At 44.7% G+C, this 27,785-nt stretch overlaps 1 protein-coding gene across 2 annotated transcripts in view; it reads right to left on the bottom strand.

Moving 5' to 3' along the window:
• The window catches only part of TTLL9 (tubulin tyrosine ligase like 9), a 66,084-nt gene that overhangs the window by 11,954 nt on the left and 26,345 nt on the right, over window positions 1-27,785 (bottom strand). For both annotated transcript variants that reach the window (XM_059038277.2, XM_067014227.1), the window contains exons 4-9: window positions 27,001-27,112; window positions 25,891-26,076; window positions 12,383-12,451; window positions 10,602-10,692; window positions 9,051-9,091; window positions 8,103-8,190 (exon numbers count right to left, since the gene is read on the bottom strand). In XM_059038277.2, coding sequence (XP_058894260.1) covers window positions 8,103-8,190; window positions 9,051-9,091; window positions 10,602-10,692; window positions 12,383-12,451; window positions 25,891-26,076; window positions 27,001-27,112 — 587 coding nt within the window. The remainder of the gene's footprint in view (window positions 1-8,102; window positions 8,191-9,050; window positions 9,092-10,601; window positions 10,693-12,382; window positions 12,452-25,890; window positions 26,077-27,000; window positions 27,113-27,785) is intronic.

The following is a 27,785-nucleotide window of genomic DNA, read 5'->3' as shown; positions in this document are numbered from 1 at the left end:
CACCATACAAAAAAATAAACTCAAAATGGATTAAACTTACCTAAATGTAAGGCCAGACACTATCAAACTCTTAGAGGAAAACATAGGCAGAACACTCTATGACATAAATCACAGCAAGATCCTTTTTGACCCACCTCCTGGAATAATGGAAATAAAAACAAAAATAAACAAATGGGACCTAATGACACTTAAAAGCTTTTTCACAGCAAAGGAAACCATAAACAAGACAAAAAGACAACCCTCAGAATGGGAGAAAATATTTGCAAACGAAGCAACTGACAAAGGATTAATCTCCAAAGTATACAAGCAGCTCATGCAGCTCAATATCCAAAAAACAAACTACCCAATCCAAACATGGGCAGAAGACCTAAATAGACATTTTGCCAAAGAAGATATACAGATGGCCAACAAACACATGAAAATATGCTCAACATCACTAATCATTAGAGAAATGCAAATCAAAACCACGATGAGGTATCACCTCACATCTGTCGGAATGGACATCATCAAAAAATCTACAAACAATAAATGCTGGAGAGGGTGTAGCGAACTCTCCTGCACTGTTGATGGGAATGTAAACTGATATAGCCACTATGAAGAACAGTATGGAGGTTCCTGAAAAAACTAAAAATAGAACTACCATATGACCCAGCAATCCTACTACTGGGCATATACCCTGAGAAAACCATAAGTCAAAAAGATACATGTGGGCTTCCCTGGTGGCACAGTGGTTGAGAGTCCTCCTGCTGATGCAGGGGACATGGGTTTGTGCCCTGGTCCGGGAAGATCCCACATGCCGCGGAACGTCTAGGCACATGAGCCGTGGCCGCTGAGCCTGTGCGTCTGGAGCCTGTGCTCTGCAACAGGAGAGGCCACAACAGTGAGAGGCCTGCATACCGCAAAAAAAAAAAAAAAAAAAAAAGTTACATGTACCGCAATATTCATTGCAGCACTATTTATACAATAGCTTGGACATGGACGCAACCTAAGTGTCCATCGACAGATGAATGGTTAAAGAAGATGTGGCACATATATACAAGGGAATATTACTCAGCCACAAAAAGAAATGAAATTGAGTTTTCTGTAGTGAGGTGGATGGACCTAGAGTCTGTCATACAGAGTGAAGTAAGTCAGAAAGAGAAAAATACCATATGCTAATGCATATATACGGAATCTAAAAAATCGGTACTGATGAACCTAGTGGCAGTGCAGGAATAAAGATGCAGATGTAGAGAATGGACTTGAAGACACGGGGGGAGAACGGGAAGCTGGGATGAAGTGAGACAGTAACACTGACAAATATACATTACTAAATGCAAAATGGATGGCTAGTGGGAAGCTGCTGCGTAGCACAGGGAGATCAGCTCAATGCTTTGTGACAACCTAGAGGGGGTGGGGTAGGGAGGGTGGGAGGGAGGCTCAAGAGGGAGAGGATATGGGGATATATGTATACATATAGCTGATTCACTTTGTTGTTCAGCAGAAACTAACACAGCATTGTAAAGCAATTATACTCCAATAAAGATGTAAAAAAAAAATTACATTGGGATTTTAAAAAAAGCACAGATGGCAATAGAAAAAGTAGATAAATTCAACTTCATCAAAATTAGAAACTTTTGTGTTTCAAATGACATTATGAAGAAAATGAAAAGGCAGTGCACAGAGGATTTTTAGGGCAGTGAAATTACTCTGTATGATACAATATGATGGATACATATCATTATACATTTGTCCAAACCCATAGAATGTACAACCTTAATGTAAACTATGGACTTTGGGTGATTATGATGTGTCAACATAGGTTCATCAATTGTAACAAATGTACCACTCTGGTGAGTGGTGTTGATAATGGGGGAGGCTACGCATGTGTGGGGGCAGGGGGTATATGGGAAATCTCTCTACCCTTCTCTCAATTTTGCTATGAACCTAAAACTGCTCTAAAAAATAGTCCTTAAAAAAAAAGGACAACCAGGGACTTCCCTGGTGGTCCAGTGGTTAAGAATCTGCCTTCCAATGCAGGGGATGCAGGTTTGATCCCAGGTTGGGCAACTAAGCCTGCACGCCACAACTAGAGAGAAGCCTGTGCACTGCAACGAAGAGCCCGCCCTGCAACAAAACGATTCCGTGTGCCTGCAACTAAGACCCGACCCAACAATAAATAAATAAATAATCATTTAAAAAAGAGAAAACAAACAATGGAGCAACATATATTAAAAAATAAAAAGGCCAACCCACAGAATGGAAGAAAATATTTGTAAATCATGTATCTGATAAGGGAGCAGTATTAAAAATACATTTAGAAACTTACAGCTCAACAATAAAAAAGACAACCCAATGAGAAAATGGGCAAAGACTTTGAGTAGAAATTTCTCCAAAGACTTACCAATGGCGAGGAAGCACAAAAAAAGATGCTTAACATCATTAGTCACCAAGGAAATGCAAATCAAAACCACTTCACATCCACTAGGGTGGCTATAATAAAGAAGGACAGATAATAACAAATGTTTGGCAAGGATGTGGAGCAACTGGAACTCTCCTACCATGCTGGTGGGAACGTAAAATGGTGCAGTGCTTTGGAAAATAGTTTAGTGGTTCTTCAAAAGGTGAAAAACATAAAATTACCATGTGACCAGCAACTTCACTTCTAGTATATACCCAAGAGAAATAAAAACATATGTCCACACGAAAACTTGTACATAAATGTCCATAGCAGCATTATTAATAATAGCTCAAACGTAGAAACAACCCAAATGTCCATCAACCAATGAATGGATAAATAAATGTGCTATATCCATACAATGGAACATTGCTTAGCAATAAAAAGGAATGAAGTACTGATACAGGTTATGACATAAATGAACTTTGAAAACATTATGCTTAATAAAAGAAGATACAAAAGACCACATATTATATGAATCCATTCATATGAAATGTCTGGAATAAGCAAACATAGAGAGTAAAAAGTGGTTGCATGGGCTGGGAAGTGGGGTTGGAGGGAAATGGGAAACGACAGCTAATGAATATGGAGTTTCTTTTGGGGGATGGTGAAAATGTTCTAAAACCGAATGTGGTGATGGTTGTGTGAAGATGATAAGAACCATTGAGTTGGGACTTCCCCGGTGGCGCAGTGGTTAAGAATCCGCCTGCCAATGCAGGGGACACGGGTTTGAGCCCTGGTCCAGAGGACCCCACATGCCGCAGGGCAAATATGCCCGTGTGCCACAACTACTAAGCCTATGCTCTAGAGCCCAGAAACCACAACTACTGAGCCCATGTGCCACAACTACTGAAGCCCAGGTGCCGCAAGCCCATGCTCTGAAACAAGAGAAGCCGCCAAAATGAGAAGTCTGCACACTGCAACGACCCCACTCGCCACAACTAGAGAAAGACCGTGTGCAGCAACGAAGACCCGACACAACCATAAATAAATAAATAAATTTATTTATTTTTTACAAAAAAGAGCCATTGAGTTGTATGATTTAACTAGGTGAACTGTGTAGTATGTGAATATATCACAATACAATTGTTATTTAAAAAATGGAAAAAGAGGATGTTCAGACAAAGTGAGTTACTGGCTTTAAGAGCGGAAATCGCTCCCTTGTGATGGAGGAAACACTCACATTTCTCTGCACACTGCTCCTGCCTGTGGGGAGGAGAAGTCAGGGACGTCTCTAGTTTCCAGGGAGAAGCAGAGGCTAGAAGAGGAGAGTTGGGTGACTGGTCAGCTGACCTCAGAGCCTCCCCTCTCCACAGATGGACCTGAAACCAGGTTCCAATGGACCAACAAGCTAAGTGGCAAAGAGTAAGCAAACAAATGGTCCAATTCATAGAGAAGTGGAACTGATTAGCTGTGAAATCTTCAGGGGGAAAAGGATTTTCTTATCTTAGAAATGACAATAGAAATCACAGAGGAAATCAGTGGATGTAGTCAACTATATGAAAAGGAAATTAATCAGATGTAAAGGCAAAAATGAAAGGTAAACATGACTAGAGAAAAGATTTGTAACAAATATGACAGGCTAATGTTTTGTCACGTGAAAATCACGCATAAATTGTTAACAATAAAATTGTATGACCCTAATAGGTAAATAGATAAAGGATATGAAAACATAAAAGAGAAAATATAACTGGTAAAAGACCATCTGGGAAAGTGCCCAAAGTTTCTAGTAATAAAAGATACACAATTTTAAAGGGATGTAAATGGGGGAAAAATGCAAATTGGAAGAGATGCAAATTTTAAGGCAAAAAATCTGCTTCCCCATCAAGTCAGTTACATTTTTTTTAACCTTTTTATTGGGAAAAAATTAAAAACCCACAGAATACTTGCAAGAATAGTACAATGAATTCCCATATATGCTTCACCTAGATATGCCAATTGTTTTGGAAATGTGTTTTTTTAAAAAATAAATTTATTTATTTTTGGCTTTGTGACGTCTTCATTGCTGCGTGCGGTCTTTCTCTAGTTGCGGTGAGTGGGGGCTACTCTTCATTGCGGTGCACGGGCTTATTGTGGTGGCTTCTCTTGTTGTGGAGCACAGGGTCTAGGCACAGGCTTCAGTAGTTGCGGCGCACGGGCTTAGTTGTTCTGCAGCATGTGGGATCTTCCAGGACCAGGGCTTGAACCCGTGTCACCTGCACTGGCAGGCAGATTCTTAACCACTGCGCCCCAGGGAAGCCCTGGAAATGTGTTTTTTAATTGATCGTCCCCAGTACTGGGGAGCTGGGATGAAATGGGCCCTGTCAGTGGGAGGGTAAAAATACGAGGAAATCTTCTGGAAAACAATCTGGCCAATGCCCTTGACCCAGTATTTATACCTCTGTGGCATCATACAAAGGAAAAAAATTTTTTAATATAGTAAAAGATTTATGAAAAAATGTTTCTTTGCAGCATTGTTTGACATAATAGGAAGAAATTGACTACTTCCCAAATGCCTGCAGCAAGTAGGATTAGTAAACCAGTAAATCTATTCAGTGGAATACTTTGTAACTAATAAAAAATGTCTATAAGGAAAATACTTAATGTTCAGAGAAAAAAGGTTATACTTATACAGTGGGATCACTCATATATAAAAGGCCAGGGGCTTCCCTGGTGGCGCAGTGGTTGGGAATCTGCCTGCCAATGCAGGGGACACGGGTTCGAGCCCCGGTCTGGGAAGATCCCACATGCCTTGGAGCAACTAAGCCCGTGAGCCATAACTACTGAGCCTGCGCGTCTGGAGCCTGTGCTCCGCAACGGGAGAGGCCGCAACAGTGAGAGGCCCGCGCACCGCGATGAAGAGTGGCCCCCGGTCGCTGCAACGGGAGAAAACCCTCGCACAGCAACAAAGACCCAACACAGCCAAAAATAAATAAATAAATTAATTAAAAACCTTTATTTGTTTTTTTAAAAAAATAAAATAAAATAAAAGGCCAAACAACAACAAAAAACCTGGGAGGAAAGACATCAAAAAGGTAAGTAGTTATTTCTAGAAAGTGTGACTAAAAAAGGTTTCTTTTCCTCCCTCCCCGCTTTTTGTTCATTTCTGTATTTTCTGATTTGTCTTTAAAGAGCTATACTTTTATTATGAAGGCTATATCCTTTCAATGTTTTATTATCTTTACTATTAAAGTAATTCATAGCGGTTATAAAGAACAGTTCATAATATAGAGAAATGTGTAAAGTTGAAAGTAAATGTTTCCTGACCTGATTCTAATCCTCTGAATTTTTCAAAGTTAATAGATTCATGAATATCCTTTCTTACTTTCTTCTAAACAGAAACGTACTTCCCTAAAAGCAAAAATGGGATTGTAAACACGTCCCAGTTCTACACCGCACGTTTCCACCTCATGGTTTTTTTTGTTTGTTTGTTTTTCTCGGCAGCGGCAGCGCTTTGCAGCTTGTGGGATCTTAGTGTTCCCAAGTAGGGATGGAACCCAGGTCCTCAGCAGTGAAAGTGCAGAATCCTAACCACTGGACCGCTAGGGAATTCCTGTAGGTACTTTTCCATGACATTTCAATCACCTCATTGTATTCAACAGCTACACAGGATCCTGGAAATGCTTTATCATTCATTTCACCATCCCTCTAGGGTGGGTGAAGTTGTTTCTGCTTGTTTACTACTACAGTGTTGAGGTGAATATTTTTATATTTTGGGTGTGTGTACATGCATATATTTATTTGGATAATTGTGTGTAAACTATATATATTATATATATTTATTTAAAGTCAGGTTAATAATATTATATATTATTATTTTGTGATCCCAAGTTGCTTTATTACTTTAAAAGTTGCTGTGTATCTAAAGCAAATATGGCAAAATATTAATATCTGCTAAATCTGGATGGTAGATGCATAGATTTCTGTTACAGGTTTTCCTGAAGTTTTCATAGAATTTAAATATTTCAGTATTTAAAAATTAAGAACAATTAAAAGAAGGGATGGAAAATTACGTGTATTCACTCACTGTGAAAACAGCAAAGCCTCATTAAACAGAAACTAGCCCTGGGAGAGGCCTCAGTTTAATAAGGCCCTGGGAGAGGCCTCAGTTTAATAAGGCCCCATGATGCCTGGAGATAAACAAGCACTTCTAAATGGGGGCTGGGAGACCACTAACGTGTACTGAGTGGTCACTCTGGGTTAGGCATTGTCTAAGTGCTTTACATGTATCATTTAAGTTTAATAAGAAATGAGGTGGCAAGAAATGAAAGTAAAACAAATTTGATGAGTTGCATATGGTAAAGGCTTGTTAGAATCACAAAATAAAACAAACATACTGGAAAGGCTGAAGTTGGCTAAGTAGAAAGAAACAAATTGTAGAAAATTCTCAGGAGGGCCTACGCCCTTCTATCATGTAGGGAATGTATTACCTTGGACAGACACTTAATTGAATGATGAAATTAAGGCACAGTGATGTGAACTGACTAAAAGCATCAGCTGGATTGCCCAAGCCAGAAGCTTGGCAGCATCACTTGCCATTTCCCCCTCTCCCATATGCAGGTAATCTAGTCTTGCTGATTTATCTCCTAAATATTTCTGATCATCTACCCCTTTTCCTCTGATGCTCATGTCTGAAAATCTTAAAAACAATCTTTGATGTTTATATTTGAACCAGATAATACATTCACATAGTTCAAAAGTCAAAAGGTATAAAAATGTATATAAGGAGTATCTCCTTCTCACCCCAGTCCTCACCTACCCATTTCTCCTCCCAAAGGCAAATTCTGTTTCCAGTTTCTTCTACATCCTTCCAGAGATATCTATGCACAGATAAAAACATATACAGAGATATACTTTTTAACATGAATGGGAGCATACTTTCCACAAAGTTCTATACTCTGCTTTTTTTCCAGTTAACAATACATCTTGGAGATTATTTCACATCAGTACATAAAGCACCTTCCCCTGTTCCTTTTTAACAGCTGTATAGTACTCCACTGTATAAATGAGTCATTCATTTAGTTATTTTCTTTTTTTAATCTCACAACAAGGCTGTGCAGTGAATAACATTTAACCCCCTCTTTTACTCTATTGTTAGTGTACATGCAGGATAAACTCCAGCAGGGAATTGCTGGGCCAGAGGGTCCGTGCATTTGTCTTTTGATAATTTGCCAGATTGCCTCCTAAGAGGTTGTATCAGTTCACACTCCACCAGCAATATATGTACTCCCCTAGCCTCGCCAATATAGCGTGTTGCCAAATTTTTCATATCTGTCAATTTGATGGGTGAAAAGGACCTTGTATTCAAGTGAATGAGTGAGCCGATGACTAGGCCCGTAAAAGGGCACAAACATTCTCCAAAGGGACTCAAACACTCCTATCCTATGAACATGAATCAATGTGAAATGATCGTCAAGCAGAGAAGCTTGGCGTGAGTTGCTCTGAGCAGAGCAGGGCTGCTCTCCTCAGATCACTGGAGGATCCCGCATCTCCACAAGATTGTAAGCTCCGGAAGGGAGGTGACCAGGGCTGTCTCGTTCACTGCTGTATCTCCTGTGCCCAGACCAGAGCCTGGAACTCAGCAAACGTCTGTGGAATGAATGAGTTATCTCAGGGCCAGCCAGAGGCCAGGCAGAGCAGGGTATGTGGGGAACGCTTAGGGGTGGGGGGTGGCATGCCAGGATACACTGGTCATCAATGCTGTTCAGTGTGAACCGGGTGTTGGAGAATCGGGCGAAGCCGTCCCGGTACAGCCAGGCTCGCAGCGGCATGTACTGTGGGGGAGGTGGAAATGGAGAGAAAAGGCAAGGGGAATCAATACCAGCACTTTCACAACTCCTAGTTTTTGCACCTGCTGTTTCCTCCGCCTGGCAGGCCCTGCCTTCTTTCCCACATCATCCTTCATGAATTTGCTTAAACATCAGCCTCCTTTGATTCGGTCTCCCTCCTTCCCTGGAGGTAGAAGTAGGGGTAGGGCGATGCAGAAGGGAACAAAATTAATGGGTGTCTTCTCTGCTCCACCACCACACGTGACACCCACCAGCTCATGGTGTGTCCATATTCCCCACCAGACTGTAAGCTCCAGGAGGACAGGGGCCGAGCCTGTCTTGGACCCCCTTATATCCTGTTCCCAGCATAGAATATTGCACCATGAAGGTTTAAGTGTTCATCGAATGCATGGGTGGAGGGAGGGAGTATAGCTCCTCATTTGTTAAGAGAGTAGGATGCCTGGATCCAAACCCCAGCTCTGCCACCCACTCACCATCTGTGCGACCTCAAGCATATCACTCAGTCCCTCTGATCTGTTTCCTCATCTGTAAAATGAGGCTAATAAAAGATCCTACCTCCCTGGTTATTAGGAGGACTGAATGAGATAAAAACCTGCTAAATACTGGGCCTGGTGCGCTCAATAAATGCTAGCTGTGGTTACCGTGGATGACTGAATGGATAAAGAAGGAAGGCAGGAGGGACAGTCCAGTTGCTGGGGTCTCTGAGTCGGCAAAGCTTGGATCTGTTTACCCATCCGCTGGGCTCTCCCAGGCATGGGTGCCCCCAGAACGGCTTCTGCCCCCGTCCGCCAGTCCAACTGTCCCTTCCCCGCCACTGGAGGAAGGCACCTGTATTGGTCACTCACCGACATCACCAGCACGTAGACACGCAGGTCAAACTTGCGGCCTGTCAGGCAAGGAAAGAATTAATCAGTGTAACAAATATTGATTGTGTACCATGCTAGGTTTGGGGGATACAACAGTTGACAGGCAGATGTGAATCCCAGTGAGCCACAGGAGGTACGGGGTGCCTGCCTAGCCCAGATGGGGCGGGGCCTTCGAGCCGGAGGAGCTGCCTGAGCAGAGGCCCGGAGGCCACAAAGAGCTTGGTCCCAGGGCAAGCGGAAGGAGATGTCGTTGAGGTCAGCAGAGGCCAAGTCACGTGCAGGTTTTGGATTTTGTTCTACCAACCATGGGAAGCTACTGAAGGGTGTCCGATCCCTCTGGCAACTGTGTCTGGAGTGGGGCGAAGGGGGCCAGAGCAGTGGGCATCAGTGCGGAGGCTGGCGTGTTGCCCTGGAGGGAGAGGACAGGGGCCGGAACTGGGATGGAGGTGGCCAGCAGGTCCAAAAGCTGCATGGGAGCCTGATGAAGAACCGGATGTGGGAGGGAAGAGAGGGATGATCTCAGGAAGGTCTCCACCTTCTGGCTTGGGGGTGCGAGGGCTGTGTCCCCGGGGGGGAGGCTGGTGGGTGAGCCAGATGGTGGGGGGAGGACAAGGGCTGGATTTTAGTCCTGTTGGATTCGAGTTGCTGAGAGATGCCTGCGAGGGGATGATACAGCCTGCAGGACATCAGGGTCTGGGGTGCGGGGCAAGGTCTCGGCTAGAGACAGAAAGCTGGGAGTCACTGGATCTGGGTGGTGGTTAAAACCATGAGAGAGAGAGGATGGGGTCACTGGGAAAGGGAGGGGTGGAGGAGACACCACGGCCTGCCCCTGGGGAAGGACATCGCTGAGGAAGTGAGAGGAGGTAAGTGATGTTGAGCCCTTCGGAGCACTGGCTCCTCTCAGACCAGACCCTCCCAAGACGCCCCTGCTCACATACTGCCTGACGTGTCTGTACTTCACGGCCCCCGTGTGGGAAAAGCAGAGGTGGAGACGGCCTGGGAAAATCCGAGAAGGTTTCATGCCCGATAGCCTGGTTCCACCTCAGGCCCTTGGCCCTTACAGCTCCTCCTCCCTCCAAATCTACCCACGGGTGACCCCTAGTTGTCATTCAGGTTTCAGCTCCCGTTCACCGCTGTGTGGAACGATCTTACTGCTTTGTTTCGGGTTTATTGCTGTCTGCTCATCGGAGTGTAAGCTCCAGGAGAGCAGGTGGGCAGCCAGCACCCTGGACAAGGGTTGGCACTGACTAGGCACTTTGTAAATATTTGTTGGGCAAACGCATGAAGGAGCTGGTTCTTGAAGAATGAAGAGGATTTTAGTGAACCAGGAAGGGAGAGGGAAGGGCATGCCAGGCAGGGGGAACCTTAGGGCCAACGGCTGGGAGGTGGGAGCACGCAGGATGGGATTCTGTCTTTGCATCCCATCATGCCTGGTGTCAGGCTGAGCCCGCGTTGGGCTGCTAATCAAGGCTTGTTGACCGACTGACCGACCATTCCATGGAAGGGCAGGAGCAGACACAGCCCTCTTACCTCCTATCAGGTAGGGATTTTCAATGTAACGCTGAGCTACATAGTTCTCCACGGGAATATCATCTTTCTGGTCAGCAGAACTTCTTGTGTCCTAGTTGTAATAATAATTGTTATTAACTTTTTTTTTTTTAGCATTTCCTGTGTACAAGGCATTGGCACTCTACTTGGGGGTATATGACCTGATCCTTAAATCAACCCTGTCGGGAAAGTACTAATGTTATTCCCATTTTACAGATGAGAAACTGAAGCACAGAGACGGGGAGTGACTTGCCCATGGTAACACAGCCAGTTGATGGTACAGCTGGGAAGTGGACCCACACAGGCTGGGCCCAGAGCCTGGGTATTTAACCTCTAGGTCTGTGCTTCCCAATAGGGCAGCTACTGGCCACGTGTGGCTGTGTACATTTCTATTTAAATTGATTAATAGGAAATGATGTTACATGCTACAATATGGATGAATCTTAAAGGCTTCATGCTAAGCGAAATAAGCCGGACATAAAAGGACAAATATTGTATGATTCCACTTATAGGAGGTACCTAGAGTAGTGGAATTCATAGAGACAGAAAGTAGAAGGGTGGTTGCCAGGGGCTGGGGGCAGGGGGGCAGGAGGGGATTAGTGTTTAATGGCTACAAGTTTCAGCTGGAGAAGATGAAAATGTTCTAGAAATGGATGGTGGTGATTGTTGCACAAAACTGTGAAGGTACTTAATGCCATTGAATTGTACACAAATAGAGTTAAACTGGTAAATTTTATGTATATTTTGCCTCAATTAAAGAGGAAATAAATTAAAAATCCAGTCCTTCAGTCACACTAGCCTCATTTCCAGTGTTCAGTATTTCAACATGTCGCTGGTGGTCAGGGCATTGGAGAGCACAGGTGTGCACCATTCCCACCACTGTAGAAAGTTCCATTGGTCAGTGCTGCCTGGAGCACCACCCAGGCCTCCAAGGACATTCCTCTCCTTTCTCTACCTGCTAATTCTTTGCAGGCCAGCCCAGCTCAGGAGGGTAGCATGCTCCTTTTCACCTCACCATCTGCAAAGCCCTTTCCCACCCACTGTCCCGTTCACAGTAACCTTGGGAGAAAACCAAGGCCCAAAGGCAAATGTCACACACCTGGTAAGGTCACACAACAGCCAGTGGCAGTGAGCGCTGGAACCCAGAGCTTCTGGGCCCAAGGGCCAGAATTTTCTACACCTACCATCACCCCCACCCCCAAGCTGCTTCAATATCGAGGCAGCCAGGTCTTCTCTTTCTGGGACCCAGGGCTACCCCCACCTAAACTCATGTGGCTGCCAGAGGCGTTGACAGCGCTCCGAGCTGGCTGAGCCTCCAAGCTGGTGAGCTTCTTCCCAGCGGTGCCCTGACAGTTTCATGGGAGGAATCAGGACACACGGTGGGGACAAGGACGGGTTTGGGGGAGGGAGGGACCTGCGTCAGGCTCCGTCCAGGACCTGGAGGAAGAGTTAGCCAAACGCTCCACAGCCAGGTGAGCAGGAGGCCCAGGAAAAGAATGCACCGTTCTCTTAGACATGTTAACTCCCAGATTCACTGGGGCACGGAGAGGTGAAATGACTTGCCCAAGGTCACACAGCTTTTAAGTGGCAAGTTCAAGATTTGAACCCAGGCAATTTGGCTCCAGAGACCCTGCACCCATAGGTAGGCCTGTGGGCAGAGCTTCTTTGCCAGCCCTCCGAGCTTTGAGGGCAAGGAGGAGGGGCGCCTCATTCATGCAAGGGCAAAGAAGGGTTTGGGGAGGGAGGGGGAGGGGCAAGCTCACCTTCTTCCAGTCCATGATGTCCTTCAGTCTCCGGAAGAGGAAGATGCCCTTCCCCTGCGACCGGGCTACCTGGGATGGGGGTGAGGGCAGAAAGGTTGGCTCTCAGCTCTGTGTGGTTCCCTGTTGGCCTCTGGGCCTGGGGGCCCCTCCCCAGGGGCCCCTCCCCAGCATTTTTCTGTTTCCGTCTCCCCCAAGGGCCCCCCAGCTGTCCCTGAGGAATGGCCCAGCCCAGCCTTGAAGGGGTTGGGACAGAGACGGTGCTAAGTATGGCGGGAGGGAGAGAGGGAAGTGGGAGGAAAGTGAGAGACTGACTGAGCTCACAAAGGCACACAATTGCATGAATAATACAAAGGAGCAGACAATTAAAAAGCCATTTCTAACAGTCCTGGGAACACATCATCCACTTCTTTTTTTGGAAATCAATTTGCCTTCCTAATTAGATTTTGCTTCAGCTAATACTGCAATCAGCCTGCCTTTACTGAATCCCAGCATGGATGATTCAAAGCTTCACAGAGTCTAGGGGTTGGGAGAATCTTTCATACCATGCAGGGCAGCAGGCACCAAAGGCATTGCTCCCTCTGTGACATCCCTTCACAACGGTCACCTGCCTGACCTTGCACATTCACAGTGCCAGGGAGCTCACTACCTTCCCCCACCCCCGGACAGCCCATTCCACAGCAGGATAGCTCTATTAAGCAGTCATTTCATCCAGAAGGTACATATTAGGTGCCTACTGTGTGCTTGGCTTTATGCTATAGCAGTAACCCAGACCTCATGGAACTTTCACAGCCTAACCTGTATTGAGTTAAAATTCACCTGCCTGGTTCTGGCCTCTAGGCCTCCTACAACAAATCTGGTTCCTGGGCTCCAGAACAGCCCTTTGGTTATTTGCAGCCACTGAGCAAGTGCCCCGCAGTCATTTTTTCTCCAGCATAAATGCACCCAGCCTGAGCAAACTCTCATTTCATTCTCGTCTCCTCTGAGCACGGCCCAGCTGGTCAAAGCGAGGCTCTTGGTACAATGTGAGGCGGGCGGGGCCATCAGGCATGGCCGTGGGTTGTTGCAAGAAGGGCTCCCAGCGGTGGGGGCAGTGGAGCTAAAAACCCAGCCCTGCTCTGCCTGCATGCTGTGCACCCTGGTTCAGGGTTGTGTGTGCCCAGAAGATGGGGTGCCCAGAAGAGTGGAGCATTGGCAGTGGCGCAGGGGCAGCCACACGTGCACAGCTCTTTTGGAAAACAGTTACTCAGTGTGCATCCAGGGCTTCCAACAGGTCACAGCTGTGCAAAGACTTGACCGGGCACTTTGTGAGAGATGACCTAGAGTAAGCAATGAAAAGGCACTGACCCATAGTCTTCAGGCGGAGTTTTGGGATGCAGCAACAGAAACAGAACTTTAGGGGAATAGTTCCTAAACAATGGTAATATTAGCAGCTGATACTTCTCGACTATGAACCAGGCACAAGGATTTTACACACATTTCCTCATTAAAGCTTTTGTTTTTACCTTGCATTTTCTATTTACTACTTTTCATTAAAATTTTCTGACATATCAAAAGCAGAGAGAGGTACATACTCCCAATACACAAATTCAAAATTATCAAACTTTCATTTTAAAACAAATCCCAGATGTCATGTTATTTCACCCTTACAGACTTCAGTGTGCATCTTGTTTCCAAAAAATTGACACTCTGCTATGTAACCATAATACCATTATCATACAAGACATAATTAATAATGATGTCTTAGCACCTGATTCTTCAATCCATAATCAAATTCCCCTGATTATCTCAAAATTGTCCTTTTATAATAGGTTTAAGTCCAGACCTAAACAGCTCCCTACATTGCATTTGGTTGTTATGACACCTAAGTCTCTTTTAATTGAGGACAGTCCTCTCTCCTTTCCCCCTGCCATTGACTAGTTGTACAAACCAATTGTCCTGTGCACTGTTCCATATTCTGGGTTTGTCTGTTTCCTTGTGGCATCATTTAAAGTATTCCTCTTGGGCTTCCCTGGTGGCACAGTGGTTGAGAGTCCACCTGCCAATGCAGAGGACACGGGTTCGTGCCCCGGTCTGGGAAGATCCCACATAACGCGGAGCGGCTGGGCCCGTGAGCCATGGCCGCTGAGCCTGCGCGTCCGGAGCCTGTGCTCCGCAACGGGAGAGGCCACAACAGTGAGAGGCCCGCGTACGGCAAAAATAAATAAATAAATAAAATAAAGTATTCCTCTTTGTATTTCCTATAAATGAAACTTAGCTCTAGAGGTTTGGTTAGATTCAGGTTCCACTTCTTGGCAAGAATACACAGCTGGTGCTATTCCATCACAATTGTCTGGTTGCTCCACATCTAGAGATGCTAAGATTGATCAGCTTGCACCTTTTTCAACTTCACATTCTATCCTGAGCACCTCTCCATTTCAGCGCGTATAGAATGGCCTCGTTCTTTATTATGACTACATAGATCCCACTGGGTGAAAACACTGGGTGAAAATAACAAAGTGATCATTCCCTTGAAAAGAATACTTCATTTCAATTTATTTGTAAAGAAGATCATAAAAGACCCATCAAGGTCTATGATTCTTTAATTATGTGCAACAAAAGTTTGCTTTTTAAAAGGAGCCCTTGAATGTATTTTTGGTAAAGAAGTCTTTTGTATTGTAATTAATTAGTTTCTAAATTCTGTTTAGAAAGCCATATCATGAATTTTCTTAAGGGACAGTTGAATGTTGGCTATAATTATGTGGAGGCATAACTACAAGAAAACTACTGCATATGATACTACTATAGAAATTGTTTTGCTTTTCTCCCTTTGTCAACAGGAAAAGGGACAGAAAATCTCAGACTCCTTAAAGATAGCCTCCAAAAACCAAATGGAAACACTGGAATTATGTGTAATTAGAATTACGCATTTATAGATAACTAAGGGGCCACTTGACAAAATTCATAAAATGGAAGTGAGAGAATTTTAGTCATGAGACAGGAAAACATGGACGATACAGATGGGATCACCTGGAAAAACTCAGTCCAAATGGAATCTACCCTATAGAATGGGGGATCCACAATGGAATGGATACTGGGGAGACAGTAATGCCCACTAAAGCTGGAATCCTATATGTACTTAATTCGAATTAAAAATCCTCTCTTATTTAAATCACAGTGTCTCAGTTAGGTTCCATGTACCATTAATCCCAAAATTTTGCAAAGGTAGACACTGAGGTTGGATATAAAGTATAACAAGTTACTCAACTTTGTGGGGTTTTTTTAATTTTTGAAATTTTATTTTATTTATTTTTTTTTATACAGCAGGTTCTTATTAGTCATCCATTTTATACATATTAGTGTATACAAGTCAATCCCAATCTCCCAATGCATCACACCACCACCCCTGCCCCACACCGCTTTCCCCACTTGGTGTCCATACGTTTGTTCTCTACATCTGTGTCTCAATTTCTGCCCTGCAAACCGGTTCATCTGTACTATTTTTCAAGGTTCCACATATATGCATTAATATACGATATATGTTTTTCTCTTTCTGATTTACTTCACTCTGTATGACAGTCTCTAGATTCATCCACGTCTCTACAAATGACCCAATTTCATTCCTTCTTATGGCTGAGCAATATTCCATTGCATATATGTACCACATCTTCTTTATCCATTTGTGTGTCAACGGGCATTTAGGTTGCTTCCATGACCTGGTTATTGTAAATAGTGCTGCAATGATAATTGGGGTGCCTGTGTCCTTTTGAATTATGGTATTCTCTGGGTATATGCCCAGGAGTGGGATTGCTGGGTCATATGGTAATTCTGTTTTTAGTTTTTTAAGGAACCTCTCTACTGTTCTCCATAGTGGCTGCATCAATTTACATTCCCACCAACAGTGCAAGAGGGTTCACTTTTCTCCACACCCTCTCCAGCATTTGTTGTTTGTAGATTTTCTGATGATGCCCATTCTAACTGGTGTGAGGTGATCCTTCATTGTTGTTTTGATTTGCATTTCTCTAATAATTAGTGATGTTGAGCAGATTTTCATGTGCTTCTTGGCCATCTGTATGTCTTCTTTGGAGAAATGTCTATTTAGGTCTTCTGGCCATTTTTGGATTGGGTTGTTTGTTTTTTTAATATTGAGGTGCATGAGGTGTTTATATATTTTGGAGATTAATCCTTTGTCCATTGATTCGTTTGCAAATATTTTCTCCCATTCTGAGGGTTGTCTTTTCGTCTTGTTTATGGTTTCCTTTGCTTTGCAAAAGCTTTTAGGTTTCATTAGGTCCCATTTGTTTAGTCTTGTTTTTATTTCCATTATTCTAGGAGGTGGATCAAAAAAGATCTTCCTGTGATTTATGTCAAAGAGTGTTCTTCCTATGTTTTCCTCTAAGAGTTTTATAGCGTCCGGTCTTACATTTAGGTCTTTAATCCATTTTGAGTTTATTTTTGTGTATGGTGTTAGCAAGTGTTCTAATTTCATTCTTTTTCATGTAGCTGTCCAGTTTTCCTGGCACCATTTATTGAAGAGACTGTCTTTTCTCCATTGTATATCTTTGCCTCCTTTGTCATAGATTAGTTGACCATAGGTGTGTGGGTTTATCTCTGGGCTTTCTATCCTGTTCCATTGATTTATATTTCTGTTTTGGTCCAGTACCATATTGTCTTGATCACATAGCTTTGTAGTGTAGTCTGAAGTCAGGGAGTCTGATTCCTCCAGCTCTGCTTTTTACCCTCAAGACTGCTTTGGCTACTGGGAGTCTTTTGTGTCTCCATACAAATTTTAAGATTTTTTGTTCTAGTTCTGTAAAAAATGCTATTGGTAATTTGATAGGGATTGCATTGAATCTGTAGATTGTTTTCGGTAGTATAGTCATTTTCAGAATATTGATTCTTCCAATCCAAGAACATGGTATATCTCTCCATCTGTTTGTATCGTCTTTAATTTATTTCATCAGTGTCTTATAGCTTTCTGCATACAGGTTTTTTGTCTCCTTAGGTAGGTTTATTCCTAGGTATTTTATTCTTTTTGTTGCAATGGTAAATGGGAGTATTTCCTTAATTTCTCTTTCAGATTGTTCATCATTAGTGTATAGGAATGCAAGAGATTTCTGTTTTGTATCCTGCAACTTTATCAAATTAATTGATTACCTCTAGTAGTTTTCTGGTGGCATCTTTAGGGTTCTCTATGTATACTATCATCTGCAAACAGTGATAGTTTTACTTCTTCTTTTCCAGTTTGTATTCCTTTTACTTCTTTTTCTTCTCTGATTGCCGTGGCTAGGACTTCCAAAACTATGTTGAATAATAGTGGTGAGAGTGGACATCCTTGTCTCCTTCCTGATCTTAGAGGAAATGCTTTCAGTTTTTCACCGTTGAGAATGATGTTTGCTGTGGGTTTGTCATATATGGCCTTTATTATGTTGAGGTAGGTTCCCTCTATGCCCACTTTCTGGAGAGTTTTTACCATAAGTGGGTGTTGAATTTTGTCAAAAGCCTTTTCTGCATCTATTGAGATGATCATATGGTTTTTATTCTTCAATTTGTTAATATGGTGTATCACATTGATTGATTTGCATATATTGAAGAATCCTTGCATCCCTGGGATAAATGCCACTTGTTTGTGTTGTATGATCCTTTTAATGTGTTGTTGGATTCTGTTTGCTAGTATTTTGTTGAGGATTTTTGCATCTATATTCATCAGTCATAGTGGTCTGTAATTTTCTTTTTTTGTAGTAGCTTTGTCTGGTTTTGGTATCAGGGTGATGGTGGCCTCATAGAATGAGTTTGGGAGTGTTCCTTCGTCTGCAATTTTTTGGAAGAGTTTGAGAAGGATGGGTGTTAGTTCTTCTCTAAATGTTTGATAGAATTCACCTGTGAAGCCATCTGGTCCTGGACTTTTGTTTGTTGGAAGATTTTTAATGGCAGTTTCAACTTCATTGCTTGTGATTGGTCTGTTCATATTTTCTATTTCTTCTTGGTTCAGTCTTGGAAGGTTATACCTTTCTAAGAATTTGTCCATTTCTTCCAGGTTGTCCATTTTATTGGCACAGAGTTGCCTGTAGTAGTCTCTTAGGATGCTTTGTATTTCTGTGGTGTCTGTTGTAACTTCTCCTTTTTCATTTCTAATTTTATTGATTTGAGTCATCTCCCTCTTTTTCTTGATGAGTCTGGCTAATAGTTTATCAATTTGGTTTATCTTCTCAAAGAACCAGCTTTTAGTTTTATTGATCTTTGCTATTGTTTTCTTTGTTTCTATTTCATTTATTTCTGCTCTGATCTTTATGATTTCTTTCCTTCTGCTAACTTTGGGTTTTGTTTGTTCTTCTTTCTCTAGTTCCTTTAGGTGTAAGGTTAGATTGTTTATTTGAAATTTTTCTTGTTTCTTGAGGTAGGCTTTTATTGCTATAAACTTCCCTCTTAGAACTACTTTTGCTGCATCCCATAGGTTTTAGAACTACTTTTGCATCCCATAGGTTTTGTATCATCATGTTTTCGTTGTCATTTGTCTCTAGGTACTTTTTGATTTCTTCTTTGATTTCTTCAGTGATCTCTTGGTTATTTAGTAACGTATTGTTTAGCCTCCATGTGGTTGTGTTTGTTACGTCTTTTTCCCTGTAATTGATTTCTAATCTCATAGCGTTGTGGTCAGAAAAGATGCTGGATATGATTTCAATTTTCTTATATTTACTGAGGCTTGATTTGTGACCCAAGATGTGATGTATCCTGGAGAATGTTCTGTGCGCACTTGAGAAGAAAGTGTAATCTGCTGGTTTGGAATGGAATGTCCTATAAATATCAATTAAATCTATCTGGTCTATTGTGTCATTTAAAGCTTGTGTTTCCTTATTAATTTTCTGTTTGGATGATCTGTCCATTGGTGTAAGTGAGGTGTTAAAGTCCCCCACTATTATTGTGTTACTGTCGATTTCCTCTTTTATAGCTATTAGCAGTTGCCTTATATATTGGGGTGCTCCTATGTTGGGTGCATATATATTTATAATCGTTATATCTTCTTGGATTGATCCCTTGATTGTTATGTAGTGTCCTTCCCTGTCTCTTGTAACATTCTTTATTTTAAAGTCTATTTTATCTGATACGAGTATTGCTACTCCAGCTTTCTTTTGATTTCCTTTTGCATGGAATATCTTTTTCCATCCCCTCACTTTCAGTCTGTATGTGTCCCTAGGTCTGAAGTGGGTCTCCTGTAGACAGCATATATATGAGTGTTGTTTTTGTATCCATTCAGCAAGCCTGTGTCTTTTGGTTGGGGCATTTAATCCATTCACCTTTAAGGTAATTATCAATATGTATGTTCCTATTACCATTTTCTTAATTGTTTTGGGTTTGTTTTTGTAGGTCCTTTTCTTCTCTTGTGTTTCCCACTTAGAGAAGTTCCTTTAGCATTTGTTGTAGAGCTGGTTTGGTGGTGCTGAATTCTCTTAGCTTTTGCTTGTCTTAAAGCTTTTGATTTCTCCATCAAATCTGGATGAGATCCTTGCCGGGTAGAGTAATCTTGGTTGTAGGTTCTTCCCTTTCAATACCTTAAGTATATCATGCCACTCCCTTCTGGCTTTATAGAGTTTCTGCTGAGAAATCAGCTGTTAACCTTATGGGAGTTCCCTTGTATGTTATTTGTCATTTTTCCCTTGCTGCTTTCAATAATTTTTCTTTGTCTTTAATTTTTGCCAGTTTGATTACCATGTGTCTTGGTGTGTTTCTCCTTGGGTTTATCCTGTATGGGACTCTCTGCACTTGCTGGACTTGGGTGGCTATTTCCTTTCCCATGTTAAGGAAGTTGTCGACTATAATCTCTTCAAATATTTTCTCAGGTCCTTTCTCTCTCTCTTCTCCTTCTGGGACCCCTATAATGTGAATGTTGTTGCGTTTAATGTTGTCCCACAGGTCTCTTAGGCTGTCTTCATTTCTTTTCATTCTGTTTTCTTTATTCTGTTCTGCAGCAGTGAATTCCACCATTCTGTCTTCCAGGTCACTTATCTGTTCTGCCTCAGTTATTGTGCTATTGATTCCTTCTAGGGTATTTTTCATTTCAGTTATTGAATTGTTCATCTCTGTTTGTTTGTTCTTTAATTCTTCTAGATCTTTGTTAAACATTTCTTGCATCTTCTCGATCTTTGCCTCCATTCTTTTTCTGAGGTCCTGGATCATCTTCACTATTATTATTCTGAATTCTTTTTCTAGAAGGTTGCCTATCTCCACTTCATTTAGTTGTTTTTCTGGGGTTTTATCTTGTTCCTTCATCTGGCACATAGCCTTCTGCCTTTTCATCTTGTCTATCTTTCTGTGAATGTGGTTTTTGTTCCACAGGCTGCAGGATTGTAGTTCTTCTTGCTTCTGCTGTCTGCCCTTTGGTGGATGAGGCTATCTAAGAGGCTTATGCAAGTTTCCTGATGGGAGGTACTCTTAAGCAACTTTGAGCTCAATCTTGACCTACAGATAACAGCTAGCCATGTGACTATCCTTTAAGAGTGCTTGTAACCTTGTGTGTCTGTACAGTACTTTAAAACTGTTTTTTCTTTTGCGGTACGCAGGCCTCTCACTGTTGTGGCCTCTCCCGTTGCGGAGCACAGGCTCCGGATGCGCAGGCTCAGTGGTCATGGCTCACGGGCCCAGCCGTTCCGCGGCATGTGGGATCTTCCCAGACCGGGGCACGAACCCATGTCCCCTGCATCGGCAGGCTGACTTTCAACCACTGCGCCACCAGAGAAGCCCGAAAACTTTTATTATTATTATTATACAAGTCATAGTCACTGTAGAAAATTCTCAGCCCCGGGTTTACACTGGTAGCTGCCTTCGCCACCACAGCTGAAACCCAACTTCCAATCCTCATTAAAGCTTTTTAAAACACTTGTATGTAGGCATTAATATTATCCCCATTTTGCAGCCAAGGAAACCAAGGAAGAGAGAGGCCAAGCACTCTGCTCAAAGTTACCCAGCCAGTAGGTGACAAATCCAGCCTGGTCAAATCTGTCTTTCACAAGCCTGGGACTCATTCAGCTCCTGCAAAGTGTGAGGGCGTAAACAGAACCATGTGATAAACACAGTGCTACATATGGGAGCATCAATCTTACTTGATGATTCGGGAGGAAAATATTTTTATTAAAAGATATGTTATTGATTGGAAAACAATATTAGTGGATTATTAAAATGAACCATACTTTGATTTTGTACCACCTGTGGCCACTCATAGCCCTTCACCGCCTGCCTCCCCCTGCCTTGCCCCTCGGGCCCGTTCATCACGGGGCATTCAGTGGGTGTTGCAGATGCGGTTGGTGGTCTCCCCAGCAACGATTCTCTTTTTTCCCCTGTGAACAGAACCTCATTTGGATCTCCTCTTTCCAGTAGCCCCGCCCTCTGGGGACGTCTGAGCCCTCACAATGGTCCCATGTCCCTGCCACGTGATTGGTTCCTGTTAAATCTTGTCTTGGCATCTGTTTCTCAGAGGACCCAGACAAACACAGCTTGTACCTATCTTTCAATATAGTTGCTTTCTTTTATAATCAAACATACTTTATGTTATGCTTTTAAAAATGCTATTCTGTGATGGGGTCCACACATTATACCAGACGCCAAAGAGAACGGTTCAGAACCCCTGCCTTCTTGTTCGAGCTACTGTGAGTTGGGTTTTCTGTTATCTGCATCCAAAACATCCCAACTCTTGGAGATTTCAGTGAAAAAGTGTGAGAAGCTCTGGCTGGGGTAAACCCGTGTAAGAGAATGTTAAAACTCAGCTCTTACCATCCTGCAGTTTGGACAGAGGCCCCCCCCAAAGCCCAGAACAGCACAGTGGTTGTCCAGAATGCTCACAGCCCTGAGTCAAGTGTTAGACCAGTTCTGTGGACACACAGAGAGACCGACAGACAGGGTCCTGAGAGCCCAGCACCTGCCTCCTAGCCACACAAGGGAGGCTAGAGGAGCAAGCGTGGTCCCTATGATCTGGGTCCTGTCCATTTCCCTGACAATCCAGAGGGCCTGGGCTGGTGGGAGGGGAGAACACTTAGATGGAAAAAAAAAGTTTGGATAGAGATGGGTTTTACACTAGACTGATGGGGTGGCATGAAGGGGGTGATGCTGCCTGCTCCCTTCTGAGTCCAACTCAAACCCCTCTTTCTAGGATTGCTCGGCCATCACTGAAGAGGAAGATGAAGGCTCGCAGGCCCTGGGGAACAGGGCAGAGGAGACATCTCAGGGCAAAGGCAGGCCGGTGGCTGTCCCAACTGGCCCAGCCACTGCAACTATGTGAACTATGTGAACATTTTTTCTTTTTTAACATTTCCCCACACCAAAGGAATCCAAACAACAGGATCCCAGAGCTAATGATCTAGCCCAGTGGTTCTCAGAGTGTGGTACCCAGACCATCAGCATCCTCATAACCTGGTATGATGGTTAATTGCATGTGTCAGCCTGGCTGGGCAATGGTGTCCAGTTGTTTGGTCAAATGCTCGTCTAGATGTTGCTGTTAAGGTATTTCATAGAGGTGATTAACACCTACAGTCAGTAGACTTTAAGTAAAAGATATCAGTCTCGATGATGTGGGCGAGCTTCATCCAATCAGGTGAGGGCTTAAGAGCAAAACTTGAGGCTTCTGGAAAAAGAAAGCAATTCTGCCTCAAGACTGTAACAGAGAAATCCTGCCTGAGTTTTCTGCCCTCACAGATTTCAGACTTACCAGCCCCCGCAATGTCACTCAGCCAATTCCTTGTACACACACTAACGGTTCCATTTCCACGGAGAGCCCTGACTGCTGCACCTGGGAATTTTTGTTAGAAATGCATACTCTCAGGCCCCACACCAGGCCTACTGAATCCAACACTCTGGGGGTGCGTGCTTTAATAAGCTTTGCAGAAAATTCTCAGGTTTGAGAACTGCCCCTCTATATTCTCACTACTCAAAGTGTTGTCTGTGGACCAGCCCCAGTGGCATCCCTGGGAGGTGGTTAGCAATGCAGACTCTCAGGCCCCACCCAGACCTGCTGAAAGGGGCTCTGCATTTTAACCGGATCCCTGAGGATTTGTGAGCACGTTAAAATTTGGGAAGCACTGACCCAGTGCTCCCCAGGGGCAGGGGGAAGAGGCAGTGTTGTCTGGACTCTCAGAGATAACAATAAAAACGGTGAATTATTGGGCACCTAAGTGCCAAGCCCTTTATACAGCTTGTGTAATTCATGTATACAACCCGTGTAACTTCACTGAACTCTCTCACAAGTAAAGCAGGTAAGGCAGGTATACCCATTAAGGCCGTTTTACAGACGAGGAAATGGACTGAGAGTGGGTTTAGTAACCTGCTCAGGATCACACAGCTCATAAGTGGCAGATCAGGATCAGAACCAGGCTTCTAACTAGAAGCACCCACTCTCCACGCCAGACAGGGTGCCTCAGCGATTCAGGAGAGAGGACACGGACACACACACACACACACACACACACACACACACACACACACACACACACACACGGAGCCAAGATTCCTCCTCTTAATTACAGCTTTCTCTGCTGCTAACAAAGACGGGGGCTGGGAAAGGAATCAACTTAATATGCAATTGCTGTTCCCAATTAGCACAAATTATCATTTGTCTGAAGAGATAATGGAACTGGGATCCACCCGGTGGATTGCAGTGTTCCTCTGCCTACCGCCCTTCTGAGCCCTCACTGGCCTTCCCGGCTTCCGGCGAGACTTCAGGAGGCCTGGGTAAATACTGGCTCTGTCTCCAAATACTGGCTCTGTCTCCTTCGGGAGCATTTGGTGTTTTTTGCCAGTTTCCCCCTCCACTCACCTGTGCTATTGGCTAAATCTGCATCAGCCAACACTAGCCCATCTCCAGCTCCACAAGGAGGGCTGCCCCCTCCTACCTTACCAAGCACATTTCCAATCCCAGAAAATACTAGGTGGGGTTTTTTGTTTGTTTTTTTTTGCGGTTCGCGGGCCTCTCACTGTTGTGGCCTCTCCCGCCGCGGAGCACAGGCTCCGGACGCGCAGGCTCAGCGGTCATGGCTCACGGGCCCAGCCGCTCCGCGGCATGTGGGATCTTCCCGGACCAGGGCACGAACCCACGTACCCTGCATCAGCAGGCGGATTCTCAACCACTGCGCCACCAGGGAAGCCCCTGGGGTGGGGGGGGGGCTTTGATGATGCCATTCAAGGCTATGGTGGCATTGTGGTGAGAGCCAGTCCTGGCACGAGGAAGGGCTGAGGGGCCGGCAGGTGCTCTGGTACCCTTGCCCACCATCCAGTTTCTTGACCTAGGGCTTCCTCCAGATGCAAGGCCTTTGAGCATGCAGTTCCCTCTTCCTGGAATGCTCTTCCCTACCTCTGCCCTTCTCCAGGCTGACTCCTCTGCATCCTTCAGGTTGAAGCTCAATACTAATTCTTTTTTAAAACTTTATTTGTTTTCTTTTGTTTGTTTATTTTTCAATACTAATTCTTATAACAACAACTATCATTCATTGAGGACCTAATATGTGCTGTACCTGTGTTAACTCATTTAGTCACACAACATTATGTGATAGGTGCTATAGTTATTCTCACTTCGCAGATGGGGAAACCGGGACACAGAGAAGTTAAGTAATCTGCCTGAGGTCACACAGTAGGTGGTACAGCTAATATTTGAACCAAGGGGTTTGGTCTCAGAGCCCAATCTCTCACTTCTTCAGAGAAACTTGCTGAAGGGCTGGGGGAAATCCTCCTGCTGTTTCCTCTGCTGGCACCATTCTCCTTATTAACACTTAGCTGTAATCACACATGTATCCTCTGCATATTGTCTGCCCTCAAGGAGGGCAGAGACCCACGTCTGACTTGCTGAGAGCTGTATCCCCACCATCTAGTTCTGTGCCTGGCACATGGCAAGTGCTCAATAAGCATTTGTGGGATGCTTGAATAAATAGGTCTCGGGCACCTCATCTTTAAAAATGGGGCTGGTAATACCTCCTCCCAAGGACCATTACAAGAAGTGGGGCAATGCAAGTAAAGCACTTCTCACACCCTGGCCATTGTTTTCATTCATATCAGGAAGAGAGACTCTGGATTCCCTGCCTTGGTGTCCTGAGGATCACTTGTTTAATCTAGTGAACATTTACTGAGCATCTACTATGTACCAGCAGTCATAGGTGCTGGGTCTACACACTGCAGAGAGGAGATGTAGTCAGTCCTTTAGGGCAGAGTTCCCTAACCTTTTTGGCACCAGGGACCGGTTTTGTGGAAGACAATTTTTCCCACGGACAGGGGTGAGGGTGGGGGTGGTTCAGGCAGTAATGCGAGCGACGGGGAGCCGCAGATGCAGCTTCGCTCCCTCGCCCGCTGCTCACCTCCTGCTGTGCGTCTGCTTCCTAACAGGCCCCGACCGGGAGTTGGGGACCCCAGCTTTAGGGAAAGGCAGATGGTGCATCTAAGGCTGAATTCCCAGGCAGAGTCCTGTCCTTCTCCATTGGCAGACTCCTGTGTCAATGGAGGATCCCTGCTCTGGTGCCTGGGACACCCCCTCTCCCCAGTCCCCAGCACTGGGCACTCACAGGTTTCATGATCCAGGTGATTCCTGGGTTTTTGCGAAACTCCTCCACAAACAAATGGTACTCGCAGGGCATCTCAAAGGTTTTGGGGAAGAAGTCGCACTTGGCTGCCTCCAGCTTTCCCGCCTCGCGCTCCAGCTGTTTCCGGAAGCGCTTCAGGTTCTTCACCATGTAGTTCTTGCGGGTCAGCTGAGAAGCACAATGGACAGGCAGGCCATTGGCGCTCATGCCCACTGCCCTGCACCAACCATCCCACCAATTGCCCCCCACAGCCCCCATTCTCTGTACGGTAAGAGTAACAATAAGAGGGACTCCCCTGGTGGTCCAGTGGGTAGGACTCTGCGCTCCCAATGCAGGGTGCCTGGGTTCAGTCCCTGGTCAGGGAACTAGATGCTGCATGCTGCAACTAAGAAGCCCGCTTGCTGCAACTAAAAGATCCCACACTCCACAATGAAGATCCCACGTGCCTCAACTAAGACTCGGCCCAGCCAAAATAAATAAATAAAAATAAATCTTAAAAAAAAAAGATTTAAAAAAAGAGTAACAATAAGAGTAACTTTGACTGAGAGCCTGCTATTCTATAATTATCCCCACTTTACAGGTGAGGAAACTGAGGCTCAGAAAGGTTGTCAGTTGCCCAGAGCTATCCAGCTAACAGGCAGCACAGCCAGGGTTTGACCCGGGCCTGTCTGAAGCCAAAGTTCTTTTTCTAACTGCTAAGCTGCACTAAGCTTTTTAAATCTCCCACCACTGGCCCCTCTAGTGTCATCTTTGTGGTAGGGTTCCTCCCAGTCCTCCCTCCCATCTCCAGACTCCAAACAGCTCAACTTGCCTCACCCTGAAATCACATAATCCCTCAAGCATCCTGCTTCTTCAGCCTTTGCACCTGAAGCCAGACAGCCCATGACCTCAGTCCCCTCCCCAAGGTGGCCTGTTCCTCAGGTCTGAGATCCCTATCCCCGCCCACTATTTAACTCATCATGAATCTAGGGCACATATCTCTCACCTGGCATGTACCCCAAATTCCCTTGTACTTTTCCATTCTGGTCCTTGTACCCCCAAGCCAGCTCCTCCTCATAGCCACACCCAGTCCCCTGGGCCCACCCAGCTCACCTCGTAGTGGTTTCGGAAGTGACTGATCCGCACGTGCTCATCCATGTAGGTGTGGTCGAAATTCTCCCGGAGCCAGCTGACATCGCACCAGTAGAAATCCCATTCCCCTTCCCTGGGGGTGGGGGTGGGACAAAAGTCAGGACCTGAGGGCCTCAGCACTGCTGGGGATCTGGGGCCCAGGGAGGTGCAGCTGAGGGGTAAGCAGCCGTGTGTCCATCAGGTAAGTCTCAAGGAGGTGGCCTCGGGCTGTCGCTGCCCACCAGGTACTTTGTGAGGCCAGAGTGAAAACTACAGAAATGTCCCTGCAAAAATCCAGGCTACTGGCTTCCTTCGAACAATCAGCAGATCTGGCCACGTTGAGCCCAGATGCTCCGGGTCACCCACCGCCTTAGGGCACACCCTCTCCAGATCCCAGTCCCCACCATGCCCTATGGCCCATGACAACGGGCCAACCTTACCTGGTCATGTTACCTGCCTGGGCTCTAGAAGCATCCAAGTAGGCACCCCTAAGCCCACATTACCAAGCAGTTGAAACAGGCAACATTTATAAGCTCTTCCCTGTTCAGAAAGCCCTCCTCTCACTGAATCCTCAGAGCAGCCCCAAAAGTGACTACGATCATGCCTGGATCCCTAAGACAGGGATAGCCTTGCTCAGTGAGGACATGGCAGCCTCAGGATTCACAGCCAACCCTGCCCGACTCCAAATTCTGACCCTGCTCTTCACCACCATGCCAGAGAGGGGGACAGGGAACCAGACTGATCTACCAAATCCAGATACCAGAGCT

This window comes from Kogia breviceps, chromosome 14, assembly GCF_026419965.1.
Source record: "Kogia breviceps isolate mKogBre1 chromosome 14, mKogBre1 haplotype 1, whole genome shotgun sequence".
Taxonomy (NCBI): Eukaryota; Metazoa; Chordata; class Mammalia; order Artiodactyla; family Physeteridae; genus Kogia; species Kogia breviceps.
This window is presented reverse-complemented; position numbering and strand designations above follow the sequence as displayed.